Below are 23,511 nucleotides of genomic sequence, written 5' to 3'. Positions count from 1 at the left end.
TATCTTAGAGGAACGAAGAAAAAACGATGATCTAATTTTAATTAGATTGATGCCAGTCTGTGCATAAATGAAGTTTTAACAAGGCTCAATACTGCTGTATGATATAAAATTTTAGAATTCTTGATAATGAACACTCTTAAATTTCTAATGAAAAGATCAAAATTCATAGCAGGACAATGTCCATTATAAAAATATAACTGGGTAAGGATAGAGCCTCATTTCTGAACCTGCACATCAAAATATCTTTAAACCACAAAACATTATTACATTTGACTGATTTAATCAAACTTGGACTTATGACCTGTGTTAAAAGAGATAGACATGTGAAAAATGACAATAGACAAACTCTCACTGTGTTTTGTCAGAATGAATAAGTGGAAAATGAAAACAGCAGGTGATTCAAACCTTAATGAAATCATAACTTATTGTGATATTTAACTATTCATAGTTTCACACATAGTAAATGCTTTTACATAAACACTTATCTTTAAATAAAGTAACAATTTTAGGGAAATGAACTTGTAACATAATGAAAAGTAAGACAAAAATAATCTTTCGACATGAGATATTACTGTTTTAAGTTACTTATATTAATAATAATAAAGTACCTGTGTGTATATTATGTGACAATATTATTATTCAGATTTAAAACTATCAGATTATCTAGTTATAAGCTCAGATAAAATTTCTTAAGAAAAATCTAAATTTACATTTTAATTTATCAGTACAATCATGAAGTGGAAATTGCATAATAAATGCAAATTTTCCTTTCATAAATAATGAGAAAAATAGTACCTACAGGAAGTTATAACAAGAGGGCCATGATGGCCCTGAGATCGCTCACCTGTATATAGGCCCCCCAACCCCCCCAACCCCCGAAAACGTTGCAGGGCCAATTTTAACCCAAGGGCTTTTATTTGCACAAACTTGGTAGACACCCATAAGAAGATGTTTCATGCTAAACATCTAAGCTCTAGCTCATTGGGCTTTTTAAAAGAAGATTTTTTTTAAGTTTTTACTATACACATATAGTTAAAAACAATGACACCCCTGGGGCGGGGCCAATTTTGACCCAAGGGCTTTTATTTGAACAAACTTGGTAGACACCCATTAGAAAATGTTTCCTGCTAAATATCTTAGCTCTAGCTCTTTGGGTACTTTAAAAGAAGACTTTTTAAGTTTTTACTATATGCATATAGGGAAAATCAATGACCCCCCGGGGCGGGGCCAATTTTGACCCCAGGGCTTTTATTTGAACAAACTTGGTAGACACCCATTAGAACATGTTTCATGCTAAATATCTTAGCTCTAGCTCTTTGGGTTTTTTAAAGAAGACTTTTTAAGTTTTTACTATATGCATATAGGGAAAATCAATGACCCCCTGGGGCGGGGCCAATTTTTGACCCCAGGGCTTTTATTTGAACAAACTTTGTAGACACCCATTAGAAGATGTTTGATGCTAAATATCTTTGCTCTAACTCTTTGGGTTCTTTAAAAGAAGACTTTTTAAGTTTTTACTATATGCATATAGGGAAAATCAATGACCCCCTGGGGCGGGGCCAATTTTGACCCCAGGGCTTTTATTTGAACAAACTTGGTAGACACCTATTAGAACATGTTTGATGCTCAATATCTTAGCAATAGCTCTTTGAGTTCTTTAAAAGAAGATTTTTTAAGTTTTTACTATAATGCATATAGGGAAAATCAAATGACCCCCCGGGGCGGGGGCCAATTTTGACCCCAGGGCTTTTATTTGAACAAACTTGGTAGACACCCATTAGAACATGTTTCATGCTAAATATCTTAGCTCTAGCTCTTTGGGTTCTTTAAAAGAAATTTTTTTTAGTTTTTACTATATGCATATAGGGAAAATCAATGACCCCCTGGGGCGGGGCCAATTTTTGACCCCAGGGCTTTTTATTTGAACAAACTTGGTAGACACTTACTAGAAGATGTTTCATGCCAAATATCTAAGCTCTAGCTCTTATGGTTTTTTAAAAGAAGATATTTAAAGTTTTTTCTTTCGGTTGCCATGGCAACCAGAGTTCTGCATGGAATTAAATTCTTTGAACAATTTTTAAAGGTGACCACCAAAGGAACATTCCAGTGAAGTTTGGATGAAATTGGCTTAGTGGTTTGTGAGGAGATGTCATTTAAAGTAAAAGTTTACGGACGGACGACGGACGACGGACGGACGGACGGCCGGACGGACGGACGCCGGACGAAAAGCGATCACAAAAGCTCACCCTGTCACTTTGTGACAGGTGAGCTAAAAAATAGACCTGAAATTATCATATAATTATGCTAATAAAGAAGCATAATTCAGAATTAGATTAAGAGTACAAGAGTTGTCTTACCCTGGAGCTCGCTGTACAAGTGAGGCCATTTTTAATGCTTCAACCCATTTCTCCATCTCCACCTGGTTCTCGGCAGCAAAATAAAATGTTTTCATATTCTCATGTTCTGCCTTAAATGCGTACTTCTTGTTGACATCATGTGAACTACAAGGGTTGATCTTGTAACTAGGCAACAAGATAGAACCTGTAACAAGGTTACAATAATTAACCTGTATCTAGGCAAAAGGATAGAATAAGTAACAAGGCAACAAGATAGAACCTGTAACAAGGTAACAAGAATTAACTTGTTTCTAGGCAACAGGATAAAATAAGTAACAAGGTAACAAGAGAGAACCTGTCAAAAGGCAACAAAATAGAACCTGCAACAGGATAGAACCTGAAGCAATGCAACAGGACTGAATCTAATATAGAACCTGTAACTAGGCAACAGGATAGAACCTGCAGCAAGGCAACAAGACATATATTACACGGTCACATGATTTTGTCAGATACACTTAAAAATTTAAAACTCAAAAAGTTGTGAAAATACCTTGGTTGAACTTAGGTGATGATTAACATGGCATCAAAATATAATCTGACCTAATAAACAACTTCAAAATTGTACTCAATTAATACATGTATCCTTTACAAGCTTTGCAGAAATGCAAGTTCCTGGCATTATTGCATATAAGAAACTGAGTGAATTTAACAATTTTGACAATGGAATATTTACATTACCAAGCATACTATAGTTGTTCACTTACCTATACAGTTTTGTTCTGAATCATCCTTATAGAAAAACAGACCAAAGTCAGCAAGAACACTCCATTTCTTCTTCCATAATTTCAAACCTCCACTCTCCTATAATATAATGTATGATTCATGTTAAATCATATAAAGACCTCACTACATTTGTATCATAGCTTCTTAAAACAGCTATGTTTTAGATAGCATTACATTTACATAATTTAAATACATTTATCTTAATATAAAGTTACAATGTGTTGTCATGATTTGTTACATTAATAATGTTATTTTTCAGTATTAATTCTAATTTCATGTAAATAAACATGTACTTGGGACGCATTAGGTTGCTTCCAGTCTAATCCTTTTTTTTTAATGATTGTAAATGTCATGTATGTAAATGTGTTCTTATGTGACGAATGAAATATGTTTAAACCATACATGTTCTTGCCATGGCATTTTCACAGGCGAACGCGTGTGGGGGTATTTTATATATCTATTAAACATAGTACATGACCTTTATACAAGTGAACAGGAACCAGAATATATTTTAATATAAAAATATTTACTTGTTTTTGTAACCATCCTCTAAGAATGACCTTGGAGTTCTCTTCCCTTGAAGCAGCCGGCGCTTTAATGGTCCGAGATTTACCACTCTTCCTATGCTGGCTACCTTTAGTTAGCGGACTCTGTGGAGGGGTTCGAGTTGGAGCCTCCATTATAGAATGACCTGTTACAGGATGATCAAATGTTGTTGTTCTACGATTGTGACTGAAAATAGATAAATTAATATTTTTACCCTTGAGAAATTTTAATTTTTGTAAAAAAGGGGTTCATAGTTTACCATGACAGGCCTTTAAACATGCATGCTGGATAGCTTCTATGCACAAAGTAGGTACACATTTCACTTATCAACCTTATTTAATGGTGAGGTTAATGGAGGTAAGTATTTGTAGTTAATACATATGATGATAATTTTGGTGGAAGTAATATTTTCATCACAATCAAAGTTATAGTAATTCACCAGAAAATGTCCAACTTCTTAAACTATAAAGGGAAATGTGAAATTTCTTTAAACTATCAAGATTGGACCATGACTAAGCTAGTTGAGATTTCAATAAATTTTGATGTTACAGGCTGAGATTTTATTTAAACCTGTACAAACATTTGTGGCAACATTAACTGTCAAATCAAGTACAACTTTAATTAATCAATATAAAATATTCTAAATCGGTATTAAATAGGTATAAAACATTTCTCAAACTCAAAAGTAACCTACAGAGTAAATAATATCATCATAAAAATCTCCACATTTTATTGATATTTTATGTGATATCTGTCAATTTGACATGATGTATCACAGGGGAGTACACTAATCAATGCTTTTATAAATTTATTATTGAAGTATACAACGTTCTGCATCATTTTAACTGGATTCAAAAGTTGTGTGCCTTTGCCAGGTCAGCCTTGCATAGCCATGCAGTATGATTTGGCTCTTAACTATTGGCTGAAGGACTTCAATTTTTTTGTCTTGATATCCCTCCTCCCTCTACATTTGATAATGGACAGTTCCAAAAATGAAAGCTAGACAGGTCCATTTAAGAAATTTAGCAAGTTATGGGTTGATATTAATAATAATTTCTGTATTAAACTGTTTACTATCTGTGGATGTCGTTATACATTTAGATATATTTGAGAGTGATGCTACTGTAACTGTAAACAGAACAAAACCTAAATTTGATGCTAATGAAATCACAATTGTAGTTAAAATTTTAAATATTAAATAATACATTTTTTGCGCATAATTTTTAAGCTCGGCCTTCAATATTTCCAAATTTGGTCATACTACAACAGATTTCAAGAATCGCATTTTGTGTACATGTACCTGAGCCAATGACTACACAAGTTATGTAAAATGTTATTAATCAAGGAGCTCACTAAAAAATGCTCATTATCTCATGCCTCTTAATCAATTATACATGAAACTTTTTCATGTGTTTTACTAACACTTAATTAAAAAGAAACTGATAATGATAAAATCATGTTTTACATTCCAGATTATCATAAAATATAGAAAACTTAATTATTTCATTTGTAACACTTTCTTCTCATGCTGTTTGATCAGAAGAACTATTTTGTTGTATTTTATGTTGTATAAATGCTGATGCATTGAATTGGTAGCAAAAGAAAACATTAAATTATGACAATCATTCCTTTAAATTAATCTTTTGGTCACTTTAATGTCATTTTATTTTTCATTAATGTTTTTTTCGTGACAAAATTTATTTTCATTTGATTATCAATAATGATAAATCATTTACATTTTTTGTTCAACAGTTCAATTGTACACTTTGATCTGATTATCACTAATTGGTTTTTACACCTGATTTAAAGTCATAAGTTTATTTCAAATCTATAAGCTGATAAATGTGTTTACATTTACATTCACTTTGGAAATCGCTTTCTACAAATATTTAAGAATATCTAAAGCAGATATTTTTGGACTGTTTTATTTTATAATTTTCTATTTTACAATTTTAAACAAATGATGTTTTTTTCATATGACACTAGTACTCAGGCCTAAGCTACAAGAGTGGTTCACATAAGCTACAATTTTTCTTCACAATCAAGTTTTAATACATAGTTAGATTTAAATTTAGTTTAAACTTAAATACTAAGTGTAACTAATCTAACTAATTTCGCAATATATGTGTAAGTATTGCTCCTGACAAAAGTTTTCATTTGACTTTTTAGAGTGACCTTGACCTTTGACTAAGAGAGCTGGTTCATGTGTGCTACACAACGTCTCATGATAATATACATTTTGAAAAAGTGACTTTAGAATACTTCCATAAATGTAAAAAATATGCTCAAGACAAAACCTGACACTGCCTGGATGCCTACCACCTTCTTGCCAGGGGCAATCATCCCAATATCCCAGTTGTTGTGTGCATACGAAAACTACACTACATTAGTAAACTGCCTTTAACAATTGGACATGCTTTCTAATAATATTCAGCTTAACAAGGTAATAGGAAAATGAATTCATCGGAGCTGAAAATTTAAGCCTTATTTTACTCTACTATAAAGAGTAAGCCTTCTTTCTTAGGCTTCTATTTTCACACCAATATAATTATACACATTTGGTGGGAAAATAGATTTCAAATAATGACATTGATAAGTCAAGGAATTGGATACAGCTATTTGAAATATAAACAGGAATGTTTCAAATTGCCTGACTCTATTCAAATCATTGCAACTGTTAAAAAGGGAAGAGACCTTTAAAATGCACATGAATGTAGAAGAAATTAGCCTAAATTAAAATGTATTTTATGCTATTCTTTCTTCACATGTGGTTCAGTTATTCATGCATAGATTCTCATCAGTATTTCAAGTTTTTTTCAATCAAGCGTAAGTAAATTGTATTCAACTGATAAGTATTGGTTTTATTATGTTTAAAACTCTTTTAGAATTTTATTGTAATATATTATATCTGTAATGCCATACCGATAGTTTAGTAGCAATGATTTACCTTATTATCATATGACAATATAAAGTTTCATATTACACATTATGGTAATAAATATAACCCTTTATATAACATTAATTTCCATTTTTTATAATTAAATGGTAAAACTAATATCATTTGGAATTACTTTTCATAAATGCATTCGGATAATAACTGTACAAATATTAAATCTTTAAACAAATTTTTTTTTTAATTATCTGCTCAAAAACATTCCTCACTTAGAGAAATAATTTTGTCTGCCACCTAGTTAAAATTTAAGTGAATCTAGATAAAACGATATGAAATTTTTCACATAAATTCAGTTAAATAGACCATACACGTTTTATGCAAAATGTAAATAACACTATGTTACATTTTATCAACTACTGTGAATTCACTTAAATTCGTGGGCATGAAATTTCGTGGTTTTATCAAAAAGGGCATTTTCGTGGGTTCTTAAATTCGTGGATTTTCGTTTTCTTGTTAAAAAAAAATCAGTAACCTAATGCAAAATAATCTTAAACTTAATCGCCGAACATTTTTACTTACAACATGTACATATCTTTACTTGTCACACAGCGCTTGTCAATAAATTTAATCCTTGCCTCTGGGCATAACTAATTTAGCACAGTTACTGCCGATAATTGACTGCAATTAACACATGTATGTGACATGATATGCATCTCCATTGGACACACTGCCCCTGTATTTCGCCGATGTAAACATCGCATAATTTATACGACACCTGACAGGTTTTAACCAGCGAGTTTAAAAGTTTACACCCTGAATTGGTCGTAACATATTTGACAGTAACTACACGCAACGTCACAGCGACTGTGTAAATTTACATGCATATTCATTAATCTCGGTAAATAACACGAGTATGTGTGGATCTTGTAATAGTCGGTGGCGTCTTTGATGTTGACGGAATAGCATTCGCACAAATACAGATTAAAATTCATATAAACTGGATCTTTTAAAACGACAAAAGAATGTACAATAAATCTGTTTTAGCGATCGTATTTTTTTATAGTTTTGTGTACTTACGACATTAATATCAAAGATTTTTTTTAATAAATAAGAGCAAACTGACAATTTTTATTAGCGCTAATTATTGCACTGCCTGGGTTCCCATATTTACTCGATTATGTCAAGTATTCTTGTTGACACAATCAAGTCCAAGTAGACTAGAGAGCCGACGCATGTTTGTAATATATAGAACAATTAAAGACTGGGTAAGAAGTATTTGTTGGTATAAAAGTTCGTGGGATCTTAAATTCGTGGATTGACCTACCCACGAAAACCACGAAAATTCGTGCCCCACGAATAATAATGATTTTACAGTATTTTAAATTTTTTGCATCTAACAAAGGAAAGACAACTCTGGCAATGTAAACAAATGAACATCTCCCGTACATAATCTGATGTTACCTGAAGCAGGACAAAAGCCTCTGTGGTATAAAATTATTGATAACATCAACAGCGGCAATATGATACATACTAAATTATTTAAAAAAGATGGTGGACAACTTAAAATAAAACAACCATTTTGTAACACAAGATTGATTGTTTTATTTGCGTAGAATGATCGTTAAATGAGCGTCCCTCGCTATTGCTGTGCTAGCTATTGTAACGATCAGATCGTCCCAATGCTTCAATACGTTTGAGCACTTTGCTACATGGCTAATTACAGCAATTTTTCTTGTTATAACCTAATGTACCAGGCATAAAATAAAGTAAAAATTGACATTTTGTCAGCGGAAAACAAATTTACCACCCATGATTGAATAAACAACGTTAAAAAATTGATTATTCAGAGAATTACTATTATACATTTTGTATTACCTCTTTCACATTTTTATGAGAAAAATAAAGTTTTGATGAAAAAAAGAAAATCTTATAAATAATCAAAGGTAAGAAACTCGCAATATATTAGTTTTTAAAAGTAACCATGATAATAAACCTATGTTTTGTGGGTGGTTTTATCACAAAACCTTGAAGTTACACCTATTCATTTTTCAATTTAAGTTTTTATTACAACCAGTGTTATAAAAAAGGCAAAATTGTTTTTGGTAAAATGTATTACACTATAAGCCAATCAAGTATCTTACAAAACATGCATGAAAATATGTATATCAGTCCTTGCCAACTAAAGTATGAAATGAACCTTCTACAAATTGTATATTAACAAGATTGTAGAGTAAGCCAACAAGACAGGTAATGTACCAGTAAGTCCTGTTTAACATATTGTTCAAACCCGGTTTTGTTTACAAAAAAAATGAATAATGCATCAAAGTTGCATTGTTTGGACCATTAGTTCAAACACTTGGTGTATTAACAGATCAGTTAGTAGGGTACCAGAGGTCTTCCTCCACCAGTCGCCATATGACCTATACTGTGAAACCAAACCAAAAACAAAATTATGTAAAGTTATTTTTCCTGGTTAAGAAAAAGGATAATACAGCAGTTTATGTTGATTCTGACACTTTGCTTTTCAAGTACTAACAAAGGAAACTGATATTGTTGAACTTTAAAGAGGAAAAGAAACTTAAAAGATAATCTGTCTATAGTGTTAACACATCATTAATTTTTGTCTCTGTTACAAAGTGAAAAGAAGCTTAGAATAAAGTGTTATCACATGTATATACAAGAAGCTGTTTGGGGAGAAATGTAATGGTTTTAGTTGGAACACAAGTGGCAAAATCACTGAGATTCATGTCAGGACATACAAATGTATATCTCCACAATTTGACAAAAATATTCTGCTTAGATTGTACTTGATTAATGAATAAGTACATGTACAAATTCAAAGCAAGTTTTCCTACAGAGAACTATGCAGCATTTTGAGAGGAATCTAATGTTATGGATACAAAGATGAAGAGTAAAAATTAGAGATTTGCTCTTGTTACACTAAAGTCTTGTTCTTGCTACATTTATTCTTGTAACATTAAATTTTGTTCTTGTAAAATTTGTTCATGTAACATTTGTTCTTGTTACATGTAAGTAACTTGACAATCAAATGTTTTTTGATTCACTGCATGATTTGAAATATCAAATACTTTTCTGTCAAATAGTATTGGTTTTGTTTAGCTAACCCAGTTCTTCTCAATTCTGCATGAAACCCTTAATTCCTGAAAATCATGAAATGGGCTATGTTAATATTTTATAATTACAAAAGTTACAAGAGAGCTTTTGGGATTCTGACAATCCTCAAGAACAAAAGTTGTTTTTAAAAAAACTCCTCAAGATCAAAAATTGTTTTTAAAAAAAACTGAACTTCTTAAATTAAGCATTAGGTTTCAAGTCTTATATTTAACAAGAGCACTTTAGGGAGTCAGAATCAGAATTATCCTGGAAAATTTAATCCATGTACAAGTTACATATAATTATACTGTATATAAATCTGCAGGGAAATATTACCAGCCGCAAACATATGTGATTTTACAGAATTGTCTTTCTCAGGTAAAGATGAAACAAATCTTTACAACAAATAATTTATTGACAGAATAAAGAGCATAAGATATTACAATATAAACAAGTGTTTGGCACAGAGACTTGCAATAACAGGAATGTTTCTTTAGTAACTTATTTGATCCACTGATAAACAGACCATTGATAAAGGCCATTTTCTTGTTTAAGCATTAGGAAAGATATATTTATATTATAGGCACGCACATTAAGAATAGTGGGTAATGGACATGGCATTGGTTGGGAAATTGGGATAAGTGAATAAACAAAAGTGAAATTGAGTTCCCTTGTTAAAATAGTTGATTAAACTATTTGAAAATGAGCTGAAACTGCATGTCTGAGTTCTTTAAATATTAGCTTTTATATATAATGAGGTATAATGACCATATGTCATTAATATTCAAATTTTAGACAGTCCTGACAACTTTAGCAAGTGCATTATACTCATGCAGTGCAGATTTACACAACATATACTTTGCTGCACTTACATTAATATGCATTTTATGTAACATCTTAAAATCAAAGCAGACACTAATAATAAGTGCTGAACAGCTGAATTTAAAGAATATTATGTAATATATAAATAAAACAAAGAGTTACTTTGTTCTCAAGGCCACATAGAGTCAAAATGGTGACTGTAAAGCTATAGTGGTTGAGGATTAACACCGGATGTACACTGAGGGACTAAATAAGCAGGCACAGGTAGACACACCCACTTGTATCATACTATGGATAGCTTACTACTTCTAGTCTAGTGGGATTTTACATTAAACCCTTTTCATACAAGACATGATTGCTTCACAGTGGCTATTCACTTTTGAAATCTCAAAGGGATTATAAATGTAACACTGCAATAGTGAATATCCTGTCTTACCAATTAAAATAGAATATAATAGTTATCTTTTCCTGACTTTCTGACAAGAATGTTTACTCTATTTTTTTGTCATAGTTTATCTTGAATATGATGAATTACTTACAGGTATACTGTATACATGATTTTTTACAACAACAATATCAAACTTAGATACTTTTTGTCAATTATAAACAGTTTTTGAAGTGTACTGGTAAAAACAATACATACCAGTACATCATTTAATGACAGTGATGTACCTAATGTTAATACACATGTCAATTACCTGTGCTGAAAATACAAGTTTCAAAACACCATGTCAGTGTTTGTTAACATTTTCTTAGTGTGTTTTATAAGATATGTGGAATTAATGGCATGAAATAGCTTGTAGCAAGTGGTACTAAAGTGCATACTATGGTCAGCCAGGCAGGATGACTGCCATACAGTACAGCAGGTTCGGGTGGAATATTTATGTCATCAGTTTTAAGAAAGAGAAGCAACAGATAGTCTGTCAAGGTTAGACTTTCAGTCCTTAAAAAAAAGCATAAATATGGAACAAAATTAAATACAGACAGACATACAAACAGACGGACGGACAGGGGCATTACATGGTGGAGGGAGAGGGATAGTTATTGTTACTTTTAAGATATGTTTACAGTAACACTAAGTATTGTATCAAATATAAACTTACTCTATAAAGAAGACTGTCCCATCAATTGTCAGTGCTTGCTCCCAGCCTGTTGGAAGTCCTGAAAATATATACAAGTAAATACAGATGTTTATAATTTCAACACTCAACTATATATATTTCAAAAGCTGCCATACATGAAGCAAGATGTTTTACATGTGTGAAAACATTTTCAATTTTTGGTAAGAGTCCGGAAGATAAGCTGATATATTGAAACCTGCAACTAATATTACCATTCTGTAGACCTTAACAATAGCCAGATAGTGAACTTTAGTAATGATGACTTTAATATATTTCATCTTCAATTAAAAACAGCTATATAATAACTTGATTCTTAATGCTGACTTAAAAAAACAACCAGGAAGAGTGTGGTGTATGACAGAGCATCAGACATCTCTCCTGGTGGTCATGGGTTTGAATCCCACATGTGGCAGGATCCTCTTTCAACTTCCACAATCTAAATTGGTGCAATAAGTCACTTTTAGTGACATTGACACCCAGGCAGCTGTTAACTGGTGTGATTTAAAGCCTATGTCTAGGTCCCCGAAATTGGGTTTAAAATTAAAAGGAAAACAAACAAAAAGATAAAATAAAATGCTATTTCAACAGAGAATATCATATTTTCTGTTCTAGTTATCAAAAGCTTTTAGAATACAGCGGGCCTTTCTTTATAACAGCACTATACAAATACCTCATTGACACTTTCTTAATGTTTTATCAATAAAGACCATGTCTTGACAAATCTATATAACACTGATCAATCATTGATTACTGTGTATAGCACAATTGTCTTCCAATTTTTTTCTTATATACTAGAACATAGGTGCAAACTTAATATTTATATAATGTATGTATTTGAGGAAAAATGCTTTTTAGATTTTTATTTGACTATTATCATCATTATCATGCCTTATAATTTAAAATACTACAACAAGAAATGCTAGACAGACAAAACCCTTCAAAGGTACTGAAACACAAGACATTTGACAATAAAATAGTACTTATAATCCAGTAAACTTTTCCTATAGACAAATACTTTCAATTTCAACCAAAAAACACTTTCTTTTTAAAATTTTTGTTGGGTTTTACATTGCATATGCAATGTAAAGGTCATATGGTGACTTTCCAGCTTTATTTGTGACAGATGACATCAGGTGCCCCTCCATGCATTATTTCAGGCACAAACAGACACCTAAGTAGAACCAACATTCTGTAAGGAGCTCAGGATACCTTCTTTATATGAAACAATCGGAAGTCTTTTGCTGGATTCAAACCCACAGTGGTGAGGGGCAAGTGGTTTGAAATCTATGACCTAATCCACTTGGCCCCAAAATACTAGTGAGAAGTTTCAAGTGAACAACTTCTGATGTTAAAGAAAATGAAATTGTATGCAAAACTTTTACAATGTGTTATTGTGATTCTGGCTATGATAATGTCAGAGTCAAGCAAAAAAACAAAGACAGCATTAAAAAGATAACAGTTTTATAACTAAAGTTAACAGTATAGATTTGCTCCAAAAATCCAGTAAGTTTATGGAAACTTAACCTGAAATGCAATTTTAATTTTTAACACTTAAACTTTTATCAAAACAGCAATTTTTACAGCAGATGTAACACATGAACGAAAAGTAGTTAACCTAAAGAATGTTTAACTCTATTAAAATAAAACAAACCTTTATAACAAAACAAACACTGAAAACTGTTATTTCACATGATATATCCTGCCATGAAATGTATTTATATAAATTCCACCAATGTCTGGATGTTTGCCATATGTCATATTATTATCATACAACAAAATGACAAACATGTAACAAGTGTTTTATAAACTATTACATTTTAGATAATACAGTCTCAGTAAATATGAACAATATCCAAAAGATTACACAATAGCACTTGTGTCTTCAAATCCTATCTTAGTAAAAAACTGGTTTTATCTTTTTGTTTTAAAACCCTGAAAACATTAAGGATAAAGTATATTAAAGATAAAACACTGGTTTGACACCCAAAAACAAACACTTTATAAAAATTAAACTGTAATAAAAACTATGTTTACCTTTAAGTTAATCATACTGTAGAGAACTAAATATATTCTAACACCCTTCTAATAATGGCATAAATTTTCAAATTTATCTAAACTAAACGATACAAATTAGTGATTGATCACTTAGTCTCATTGTGCCAACTAATATTGACAAACTTATCATGTTCAATAATACCTGACCAATAAGATAACATTTCATTCACAATACAATACCTCATCCTGACTTACTACTACACATTATACAAAGTTGACCTATTATTAATATAAATATATCAATACTTTAATATTTAGTTCAATTGGAATATATTTAAATTATCTCCCTTGGTTGTTCCAATCATTTCCTAGCTCTACACTTTTTTTTAAATTCTGTATAATGAAGTTTAAAACATATCTTTTGTCTGCATTAATATCTGTGCAGTTTGACATGAGAAACCTGGAGGCTTAACAACAAAAAATTTAAATACCTTTTCGTGCTTCTGCAGATGTTAATGTGCATTAATAGGCCTACCCTTTTTTATGTTGATATTTAAAATAAATGGTTTTTAACCAATTAGCAATGACTTTGTGCATATGCATTTGTTAAAAGGAAATATACCAACAAATTTCTTTCATGTAGGCATTTTTGAATTATTCTTACAAAAACTTTGTAAACTGCAGGCAGTAGAGATAAAGCTTTACACACTTTAAGAATTCAAAACAGAAAAGGATATAAAGTGACCTCAAAACCTGTTAAGTTAAATCTGCCATTTTTGCAAAACAAACAATTTAGAATTTTCACTTTTATCTGCATTTATTAACGCAAAAGAAAAAGAAACTTAAATCAACAAAATAATCTATGTTGGTTGTATTTTATGTTTAAAAATTAAGAATTGAATCAAACTATCTTATATGTTATCAAAATATAACAATCACATAGCCTGTTCTTGCACCGAATGGAGCAGATATCCTTTGACTATAAACCCCTTAGGTGGGCAGATTTAGAAGTAAATAAAACTGGGAATTAGCCTCCATTTACAAGCCACAAAAATGTTGATAATTTTGTCCACATTCCAAATACAAATAAAAATATTGATCATGACATATTATCTTTCATTATCGTGTGTATGTGTGTATAGCTTGATACAAGAGTTTGACCGTGGATAGAACGAGAGCCTATCAATCCTATAGTTATATTGCATATTTACTAGCTGCTTTAATAAAACCCTTAAGAAAAAATGCTACATAGAACAAATGAGCCAATGTTGGTGGAGAACTAACAACAAATTGTGTGAGTTTTGCCATATCTGATACTAATTGAGTACTTGTTATATACTTTGTGCTATGTTTGCATACTTTTTAGCACAAAACGATGAATTTTTTCTTTCAGAGCTTTTATCATTTGATAAAAGCTTTTTGCTGTTTGGTAATATTGTAAAATGTTTTAATGTAATCAAAATATTGAAATAATGCCACACCCAATGTATAACCCTACTTAGCTTGCCCAAAAGATTCATTAAATTTCATGAATTGATAAGAGATCTAATCAATTATTTTATTTGATCTCAAAATCTTACTTTCCAGTTTTATTGTTTGTAGGAGACTTTCATGCATTATTACAGGTAATTGGGCTGGCACCAGGAGTTGAACCACTAGCTGAATAACTTCCTCACTAAAAAAGAATTCAATGATGGCTTAAACAACAGCACTGAAATTATCTATTTGTTGTAAGTTGACAAAGCCAGAAAAAATTATTTAGACAACTAAATTATCCTAGGATATAATTTTAATCTCTTTATTAACAATACTGTCTATTGCCTTATATATCATGATGTAAACAAATGTAATATTTTTAATGATATACATATTCATCAATACATATTAATTGAATTTCATGGACAGCCAACATAGCATTAAATTTGTTTTGATTATTGAACAAAATTTTCATTGGTCAATCACGAATGGTGACACAACAAAGATTTGACCAGTGATAATCAGCATATTTCACAATAATGATGTGAAGGTAATGACTGTAATAATGACTGTCTACCACCAGAGGGCGCTGTTATGTCATAAATGTCAACATTAATGATCAACCAAATAAGTCTGCAGTTCATTTCTGATGATTAACCATACCACATACACAGTGCTCTCCCTTTCATTATAAAAGATCTTAAAGTGATCTCCCTTTTTGAACTATTTCTACAAGTGATCTCCCTTACTTCAAGTTTTCTCCATTTACTATTCTAGCTATCCACCACAATTTAAGCCAGTAAGGCTTGCAAACAAAGTGTAACACAATATCTAAAGAAGTTCATTGTGATCCTAAACAAAACATAAAAACATTCTGCTCTTAAATAAATGTTTTATAAGTTTCCTAGAGCATAGTTTTACAATGATATATTTGATGTATAAGGGTATAAATTACAATGTTTATCATATTACAATAACATTGAACCAGAAAGTGAAATTATATTTCTAGAAATGACTAAAATTTTAATAAAGATTTAACAAGATATTGCATAAACAGAAATTATATCTTCAGACACATAATGGCATTAACATCCTCATTGTGGACTTGAAGTAGAGGGGATACAAAGTAAAAGACAGTGCCACAACTGCCACACATCAGAGCAGACACACCAGACTCAATATATGATTGCTTGTTTAAAGGAACTCCACTGAGGTCCAAAAGCCTAATCACATAAAATTTTAATTTCTAACATAGATCAACTGGGACACTTAAAACTGAAAGATATTTAAAAGATAATTAACAGATATACTCGGAATTACTAAGTAAATTGAAAATTGTATTTTTGTGCTATTTAAAGCCAAATTTGAGTGAAAGGCTTTTCAATTTTTGGTCATTTTTCACATTTAGAATAATCATTCAGGTAAAACAGAATAAGCGAATGATCTGAAATTGTGCATACAAAGTTATTGGCATAGACCTACATCAAATGGTACAAAAATCCAAAACACTTTGTCATAGTCATGTCATGTCAAAACCTCAGTGGAGTCCCTTTAACTTTGCTATCCTAATTTCTGGAACTGATTGATTGTAAAATCCAAAAGAGCCATGCAATAGTGGCCTCTTTGATAACAGCTCAGCAGGTTACAAGTTAAATAACAAAGTAATTTGTTATGTTAAAGTAAAACATAACATACAATAATACAGCTATAAACAACAGTAAGTCTCATCACTTATTACTGACAATAAAATGATTAACTTCTCCTACAGACTGCCAAAATATTACCTGTTATTGCATGTTTTATAGTTTGCACATAATAACTGTTGCCAATTCAGTATAAGTTAACTATATAATTGCAACATTGCAACAAACTCTTGCAGAATGAGCAGTTTTTTAAATAGAAATCTTATGAATACGTAAAATATATCCACTATATGCATTATGTATTATAATTTAAAACATTGCATAACAAAATAATGTTAAAATGAAATTCCTTGGCATTTAAAACTAATTATCTGTCATTTTAAATCATATTTCTGGAGAAACAAATTATAATTTACATTATGTGCCTAATAAACTTGATTTATAATTATGTATATACCAAGTTGAAACACTCAAATGGAGAGTAAATTATATGTTTATAAAAGATTTTGAGATCTTACAATTCTTTCAGGAAAATGAGGAGAGGCAAAATTTGTTTCATGTAACATGTAAATATACAATAATTGATCCAGAACATAGAAAACACTTAACAACTAGATAACATAGCTACTGACCATATCTTATTTGAACTTAACAGTCAAGGTTGATAATATATGCTATGACAGTAATGCATGGTTATTTCCAGGAACTAAACCCCATATTAAATCAGATAAATTATAAGCACTAACTTTGCCAAACCCAAAATTCCTATTTTTATTAAATGAGGGTGGGGCAATCCCTACTCAAAAATGGGGTTTTTGGGTTTATTTTTGCTGAATTTTGTGGGGGGAGGAGGGGTGGGTGGTTGAAGGCATGCATATATTTAGAATAAAAGGTTTTTTTTTTCAATTTTAATTTTATATGTCACTTCTTGGGCAAAAAAAATAGGGGGGACCTAAACATGACTGGACTTAGTTTGGCGATGCATATACACCAATTTTTTTATAAATGTACTACACCATGCAATTTTCTTCTTCTGATGAAAGAAAGGAAAAATTTCCATCAATTTTTTAGTTGTTTTTTTAAAATTGATTTTATAACACAACCAAATGACTGTTTAACAAAAAATATTATTAAATTGTTCCCCACCAACTGTTTACTTTTTCAGCAAAAACACTTTTGTAGTGCACACAAGAAAATATCGGAAAGATACGATACAATTAATTGTTCATAAGCAACAAGTTGTGTCTACAAAAAAACACCACAAAATAATGTGCTTCATCTGCAATGAACATGCATTTTGTTACCTGCTGAAGAAATTTGCATGATCCCAAGGTCAAGTTCATGTGGAAGGTCATCAAGGTCACTGCCATCTGACCCTTCATCATCAAAATCAATTTCAGAAGGTTTAATATCATAATAACTATATTCTTCTTTAGACTGAGAAAATCCCATTTTTGTGTATTATAAATAAACTCCAGACTTTAATAATGAATTAATTTATTAATTTTATGCATTTGATAATTATCTTATTAACACACTGACATTTCACAGCATACACAAGTCTTCAATATATATCCATGTTATTATAATATGCTTTCTCCACAGAATCTTACAAGTATTTATTTTGCTAAGACAAGGTAGAGAAAGAAATTCTTAGAAATATATACAACCACCCCTCTACTGTATAATGTAACAATTCGTACAATCATTACTTTCCATCTTTTAAATCTACTTGGCACTTTCTAAAGAGATAAGAATTTTTTTCTTTTGAAATATTAAGACTTAAAACTTTTCATTTTCCCTTGTGTTTATTTTTAAATTAATAACTAGGTGAAATATTTCATGAAAGCAAGTATTTATAAGAAATAAGGTACAATAGAACTTTTGTGAAACAGTTTGTACCACCTACTAAGAGAACAATGGGTTTGCTGTTATATATATCACCTGTTTTTGCATGGCTTATCAGCAGTTGTACTTCAGATAGAAATATAAATAGTGATAACACTGACTCAAGAGGTCTCATTGTTATAACAATAGTTTTGGTTTAAGTTACACTTGTCCATCTGTAATCAGTCAACAATTTGTTAACTTTTATACTGACAGGTATCACTATCTAATGTTCTAACTTTAGCTAGTTTATCACTGACAAGTACATGATATATGTAATGTTTTTAAAGTAACATGTCCATCATAAGCTTGTGAAAAGTAGGTCAACTTTCCAACTTCTTATATCTTTTAGCAATGGAATAATTTGATATCAATATAATGCAGGATCAATAGACGTTATCCGGAACTCTACAAATGTTGATTTTTCCAAGCTAATATGAGGTACAAACTAACTTTTACTGTTATAGCTTCACGGTGCAAAATTTGTCACAATAGATAAGTCAATCTGTTTTGCTTATTTTCAAAGCTGTAACTGTAAAAAGTTTGTTTGTACCTACGGGGGATTAGCTAGGAAGAGCATTGTCTGCATCCTCTTACCAGTAATCCCACTTCTGCCTGGTTGTAGTTGAGTTACCAATCCTTACACCCTCCCCCTACCCCCTTCCAAGACCAACCCCATAAAAAGTTATGTGTTTAATTTGGTTATATGTGTATTCTCTATACTAGTTCGAATTTAAAACTCAATGCCAATCTGTCACCTGAAAGTGGAGACTTTTGCGATCATATTACTGAAGCATAATGCAAAGAAATGCGTCTTTGTATTTTTAGGTCTGGTAAGCGATATTCCAGACAGTTGGTTTAAGAATGACAGCAAATTGCTGAATACAGATACCTGACCAGCTTGAATACCGACACTGTCAATCCCACAATTTAATTTTGACTTGCGATATTCTATTTCAATAAAAATAAAGTCAGATATATACTATATTGGTATGAACTGTACCTGGGACCGATGTGAATCCTGTCTGAACTGGTTCCCCTGTAAGTGGATGAATCCATGTTGTGTTTTGTGTACCATCACTGAAAAAATGAAATTGATCCACATTGATAAGATAAGAATTATTCTTGAACAATGTAGCACAAACAACATATTAAAGTGAAAGTTGAAACAAACATAATACAACTGTGTGAATGAACACAGTTATCATGTCATGCACACCAACACCTGCAGTGATAACACAAGGGTAAACCCTTTCCATTGTTGTCCCTAAATGTTGATGACAAGACCATTAAAAAGCAATATAAAGGGATGTCAAACTTGTTACTGAAATTTTCAAGAAAAACCTGAGACATTAATTGTTTGACACATTTTTTCTCAAATACCAAAACTCAAGAAATTTGAGAGCATCTAACTGACAGAGTTTATTTCGAGTTTCAGGTATTTTCTGTTATGTTCATTTTCATTACTGTATGACAAACTAAGAGGTATCTCTACTTTAAACACACCTATTTTAAATTGATTGAGAACAAATTTTCCAGCTTATTTGAACCCATTTGCTTCATGGACTAAATAAGGATGTATGGTACTAGTAACACCACTAGGGATCAGACTTCCAAATACTTCACAACCACCTTTGAAACAAGGCCACTTGCATGATGGGACTGCATCTACATATTACAATAATCAACAATCTGTTTCTGTGAAAAATTGGATGGTGCTTTTATTAAGTCACAATAATTCACAGCTGCCTGGTGTCATAACCAGTAATTGCGCCAGTGCAGATTGTGAATGTTAGAAAGAGAATCACACCACAATGTGACCACAAAGATCATGGGTTCGAGCCCTACTAGGGTCACGACCATGTTTCTTCATATGACACCAGTATTGGTTGGTTGGTTCCAGGAAGGGGACTCGAAAGTGACTAATTTAAGTTGCAAGAACTTGTTTTGCAATCAAGCTTAAATAAATTTGTTTAAACTGTGTGACCACATAATTATATGTGGGATATGAACCCACAACCTCTGATTTAGGAGTCTGCTGCTCTACCCCAGCATCACTTGTAGCAAACTACAACTTTTGAAATGAATACTTGATAAGAGCTGGCTGATACAAAGTGTAGTACACATCAACTATGTATGGTATATACCAACCAGTGCATTATATATAATTAATATATATACCAAACAAGCGGCTTACAGACACTTCACCTCCAGACACTTCATCCTAGGGCCTTTTTTGCAGACACTTCATCCCTCAGACAGTTCACCCCTCATTTTAAGAAATTTGATTGAGACACTTCACCCCTCATTTTTTTTATTTTGTGTTTAACAATTATTTATGTAGATTATGTTAAATACATTCAATAGTGATTATGTTTATTTTTTTCACCCATTGTCTAATAAATTTTGAGTTGATTTAATTCTTGAAGTTTTGGTACTTAAGTTTGTTTTCAGTTTGATCCTTACCATATAATAAACATTGAGTTACCGTATGTTCATTTGGTGATGGTTTGTGCTTTAACCTTGTGCTTTATTTACATAACTGGTGCTATTTATTTGTTTAATACATGACATTATGAATGATCTTTGTATTAAATGCAGGATAATTGTGTCTGATAATGATGATAAATAATTTATATTTACTATATTTTATAAAGCAACCGATTCATTCATTCATATTCATTTATATTCATTTAATTTATTTATTTATTTGATTTATAATATTTATTAAGAATAAATTTAATTTTCAAACAATTATACCATTTTAATTCAATTATCTAATCAATTGTGAGATAACCGTTGAAAAACAACTAATCAACATGTTGAATAAACAAGGTGACATGCAATTAACACTCAATGGATGAAAGTGCTGTGATATATCATTTGGCAATACAACCAATTAACCTAATTCTGCTTTAAACTTAGTAAAAATAAAGGTAATAAGCAAAATTTTTAATCAAATAATACTAAAAATAATAAAAATTAACATATATAAGCATTTTGTTGTTGACCAACTTGTTTTATTTACTTTATAGAAAAAAATTGGATGAGGGGTGAAGTGTCTTACTGATTTTGGGGGGTGAAGTGTCTTAAGGGGTGAAGTGGTGGCGCGATAGCTCAATTGGTTAAACCACTGACTATCACTCCTGAGGTCCCGGGTTCGATCCTGGGTTACACCCTTGGGATTTTTCAGAGACACTTTCAGTGTTTCCCACCTACATAGAGGTGTACTGGTAAGAAATCCAGGTAATCCTCGCATGTATCAGTGCTATACACTGGGCATGTAAAAGAACCAAGGGGTCTATTCAATAAGAGCTAGGGACTGGTTCCCGGATTCCCTTGTATCTTAAAGCTGTTTCTTAAATGTATACAATGTATACCTGCTTAGAGTGATCGAAAACGATTTTAAAGCAGTATGATGTAGAAAAAAAGTGTCTTCAAAATTTGAGGGCTGAAGTGTCTGGGGGGGTGAGGTGTCTTGCTACCAAACAAGCTATGAACCTGGTCACTAAACATTTTAATATTTTAGTAACTTAAACATTTTCATATACTGTCAGATACTAAATTTATATAATATACTTAATCAATGATTGACAATCTTGTTACTCTCAATTTCTAAATGACTGCCAAACAAACAATAACTTACATGTAGAAATAAACATTTGACAATGTCAGCAGCCTTAAATTATTAATCTATTACAATATTATTGATCATTATTAAAATTAAAGTGAAATGCAATGCAGAATAAACAGTTGAATATTTGCAAACAGACTATTTTCTTCAAAAATTTGATATTTTTTAGATGAAGTTACTATCAGACTATACACTGAATCAAAAAGACACTTTTTACACTGCAAAAGAAATATATCCACGTGCATTTTAACATTTTATGGTCAATTATGTTTCAAACACGTGCTTATAAAGAACAGGTGTTCAAATAATTATTTCAATCACTTACTCAATAAAGAAGATGCGACCATCTCTTGTAACACCGTAACTCCAATTTCGTGGTAGTCGTTCCCCTATAAGTTTGGCGGCCATATTTAACTTGCGTATCCCTTACTTCAATTTGTCCCACATCGGAATGTCCATTAAAACTCACGTAAAAACAATTAAAAGTTAAGTAAAACACAATGTCAATGTCTAATTAATACTCCGCATTAGTTTAATTAACCGATCCTACAATAAAAACAACTTTAATAAAAGTTTAAAAACACCGGTCACGGTTCACCTATGCGAAAAATTTCACAGGTAAGTTGCTGTCACTTCAGATTGTAAACAATTATAGTTTGTTTCAAAGTTTCAAATTAGTGTCTATTTAGTATATAGTCTGTTTCATGTAAGATTGGTATGTTTTATGTCTGTTATACGGTATCAGGATAATATAGATCGTCATGATTTTTGTTTGTTTGATTTGAGTTTTTTACGTCACACCGACACAGTGTAGGTCATTTGGCGACGTTCCAGCTTTACTGATGGAGGAAGACCTCGGTGCCCCTTCGTGCATTTTTTCAGGCCCAAAATGTTGCAAGTTTGGTTGCGGTGTTGGTAATTGCAAGTTACCGTCCACATACCCTAGCACCCGCTTAAGCAGTACAATCATGAATGCAGACTCATGTAGTGCAATATAACGATAAAAGTGTCTGACACACTCAATGATTTCAACAATTTAACCCATAACCCGAAATACACGCCTTTTAACGCATTTTTACCCCCGCCCCTATTTGTTGTCTCAACTGGTAAAAAAAATGCCTTATTTAGGCGCCTTTACTTGTTTTTGTTTGAGAAATGTTCGAGCACTTTTGCGGCGCCGCCCCATATCCAGAACGTACATCAAAGTGTTGCCAGAAGGGGAATGTGTCCCCTTCTGTTTGGGGTTTGAAGGGGGCGGCAG

General features: G+C 31.5%; 1 protein-coding gene across 6 annotated transcripts in view; it reads right to left on the bottom strand.

Moving 5' to 3' along the window:
• Positions 1-22,897, bottom strand: part of LOC132724715 (uncharacterized) — a 56,966-nt gene extending 34,069 nt beyond the window's left edge. For 4 of the 6 annotated variants that reach the window (XM_060709644.1, XM_060709649.1, XM_060709650.1 and 1 more), the window contains exons 1-6: positions 22,576-22,897; positions 19,620-19,696; positions 11,598-11,655; positions 3,650-3,851; positions 3,101-3,197; positions 2,358-2,541 (exon numbers count right to left, since the gene is read on the bottom strand). In XM_060709644.1, coding sequence (XP_060565627.1) covers positions 2,358-2,541; positions 3,101-3,197; positions 3,650-3,851; positions 11,598-11,655; positions 19,620-19,696; positions 22,576-22,658 — 701 coding nt within the window. In that variant the 5' untranslated portion in view covers positions 22,659-22,897. Of the gene's footprint in view, positions 1-2,357; positions 2,542-3,100; positions 3,198-3,649; positions 3,852-11,597; positions 11,656-13,266; positions 13,377-18,033; positions 18,351-19,619; positions 19,697-22,575 lie in introns of those variants that run through there. The other 2 variants (XM_060709646.1, XM_060709647.1) reach the window with 2 other exon arrangements.
• Positions 22,898-23,511: the final 614 nt, after the last annotated feature.

The sequence above is a fragment of the Ruditapes philippinarum genome, unplaced genomic scaffold (genome assembly GCF_026571515.1).
Source record: "Ruditapes philippinarum isolate M1 unplaced genomic scaffold, ASM2657151v2 ctg978_1_1_1_1, whole genome shotgun sequence".
NCBI classification, from domain to species: Eukaryota; Metazoa; Mollusca; class Bivalvia; order Venerida; family Veneridae; genus Ruditapes; species Ruditapes philippinarum.
The sequence above is the reverse complement of the archived record's forward strand: the minus strand, read 5'-3'. Positions and strand labels throughout refer to the sequence as shown.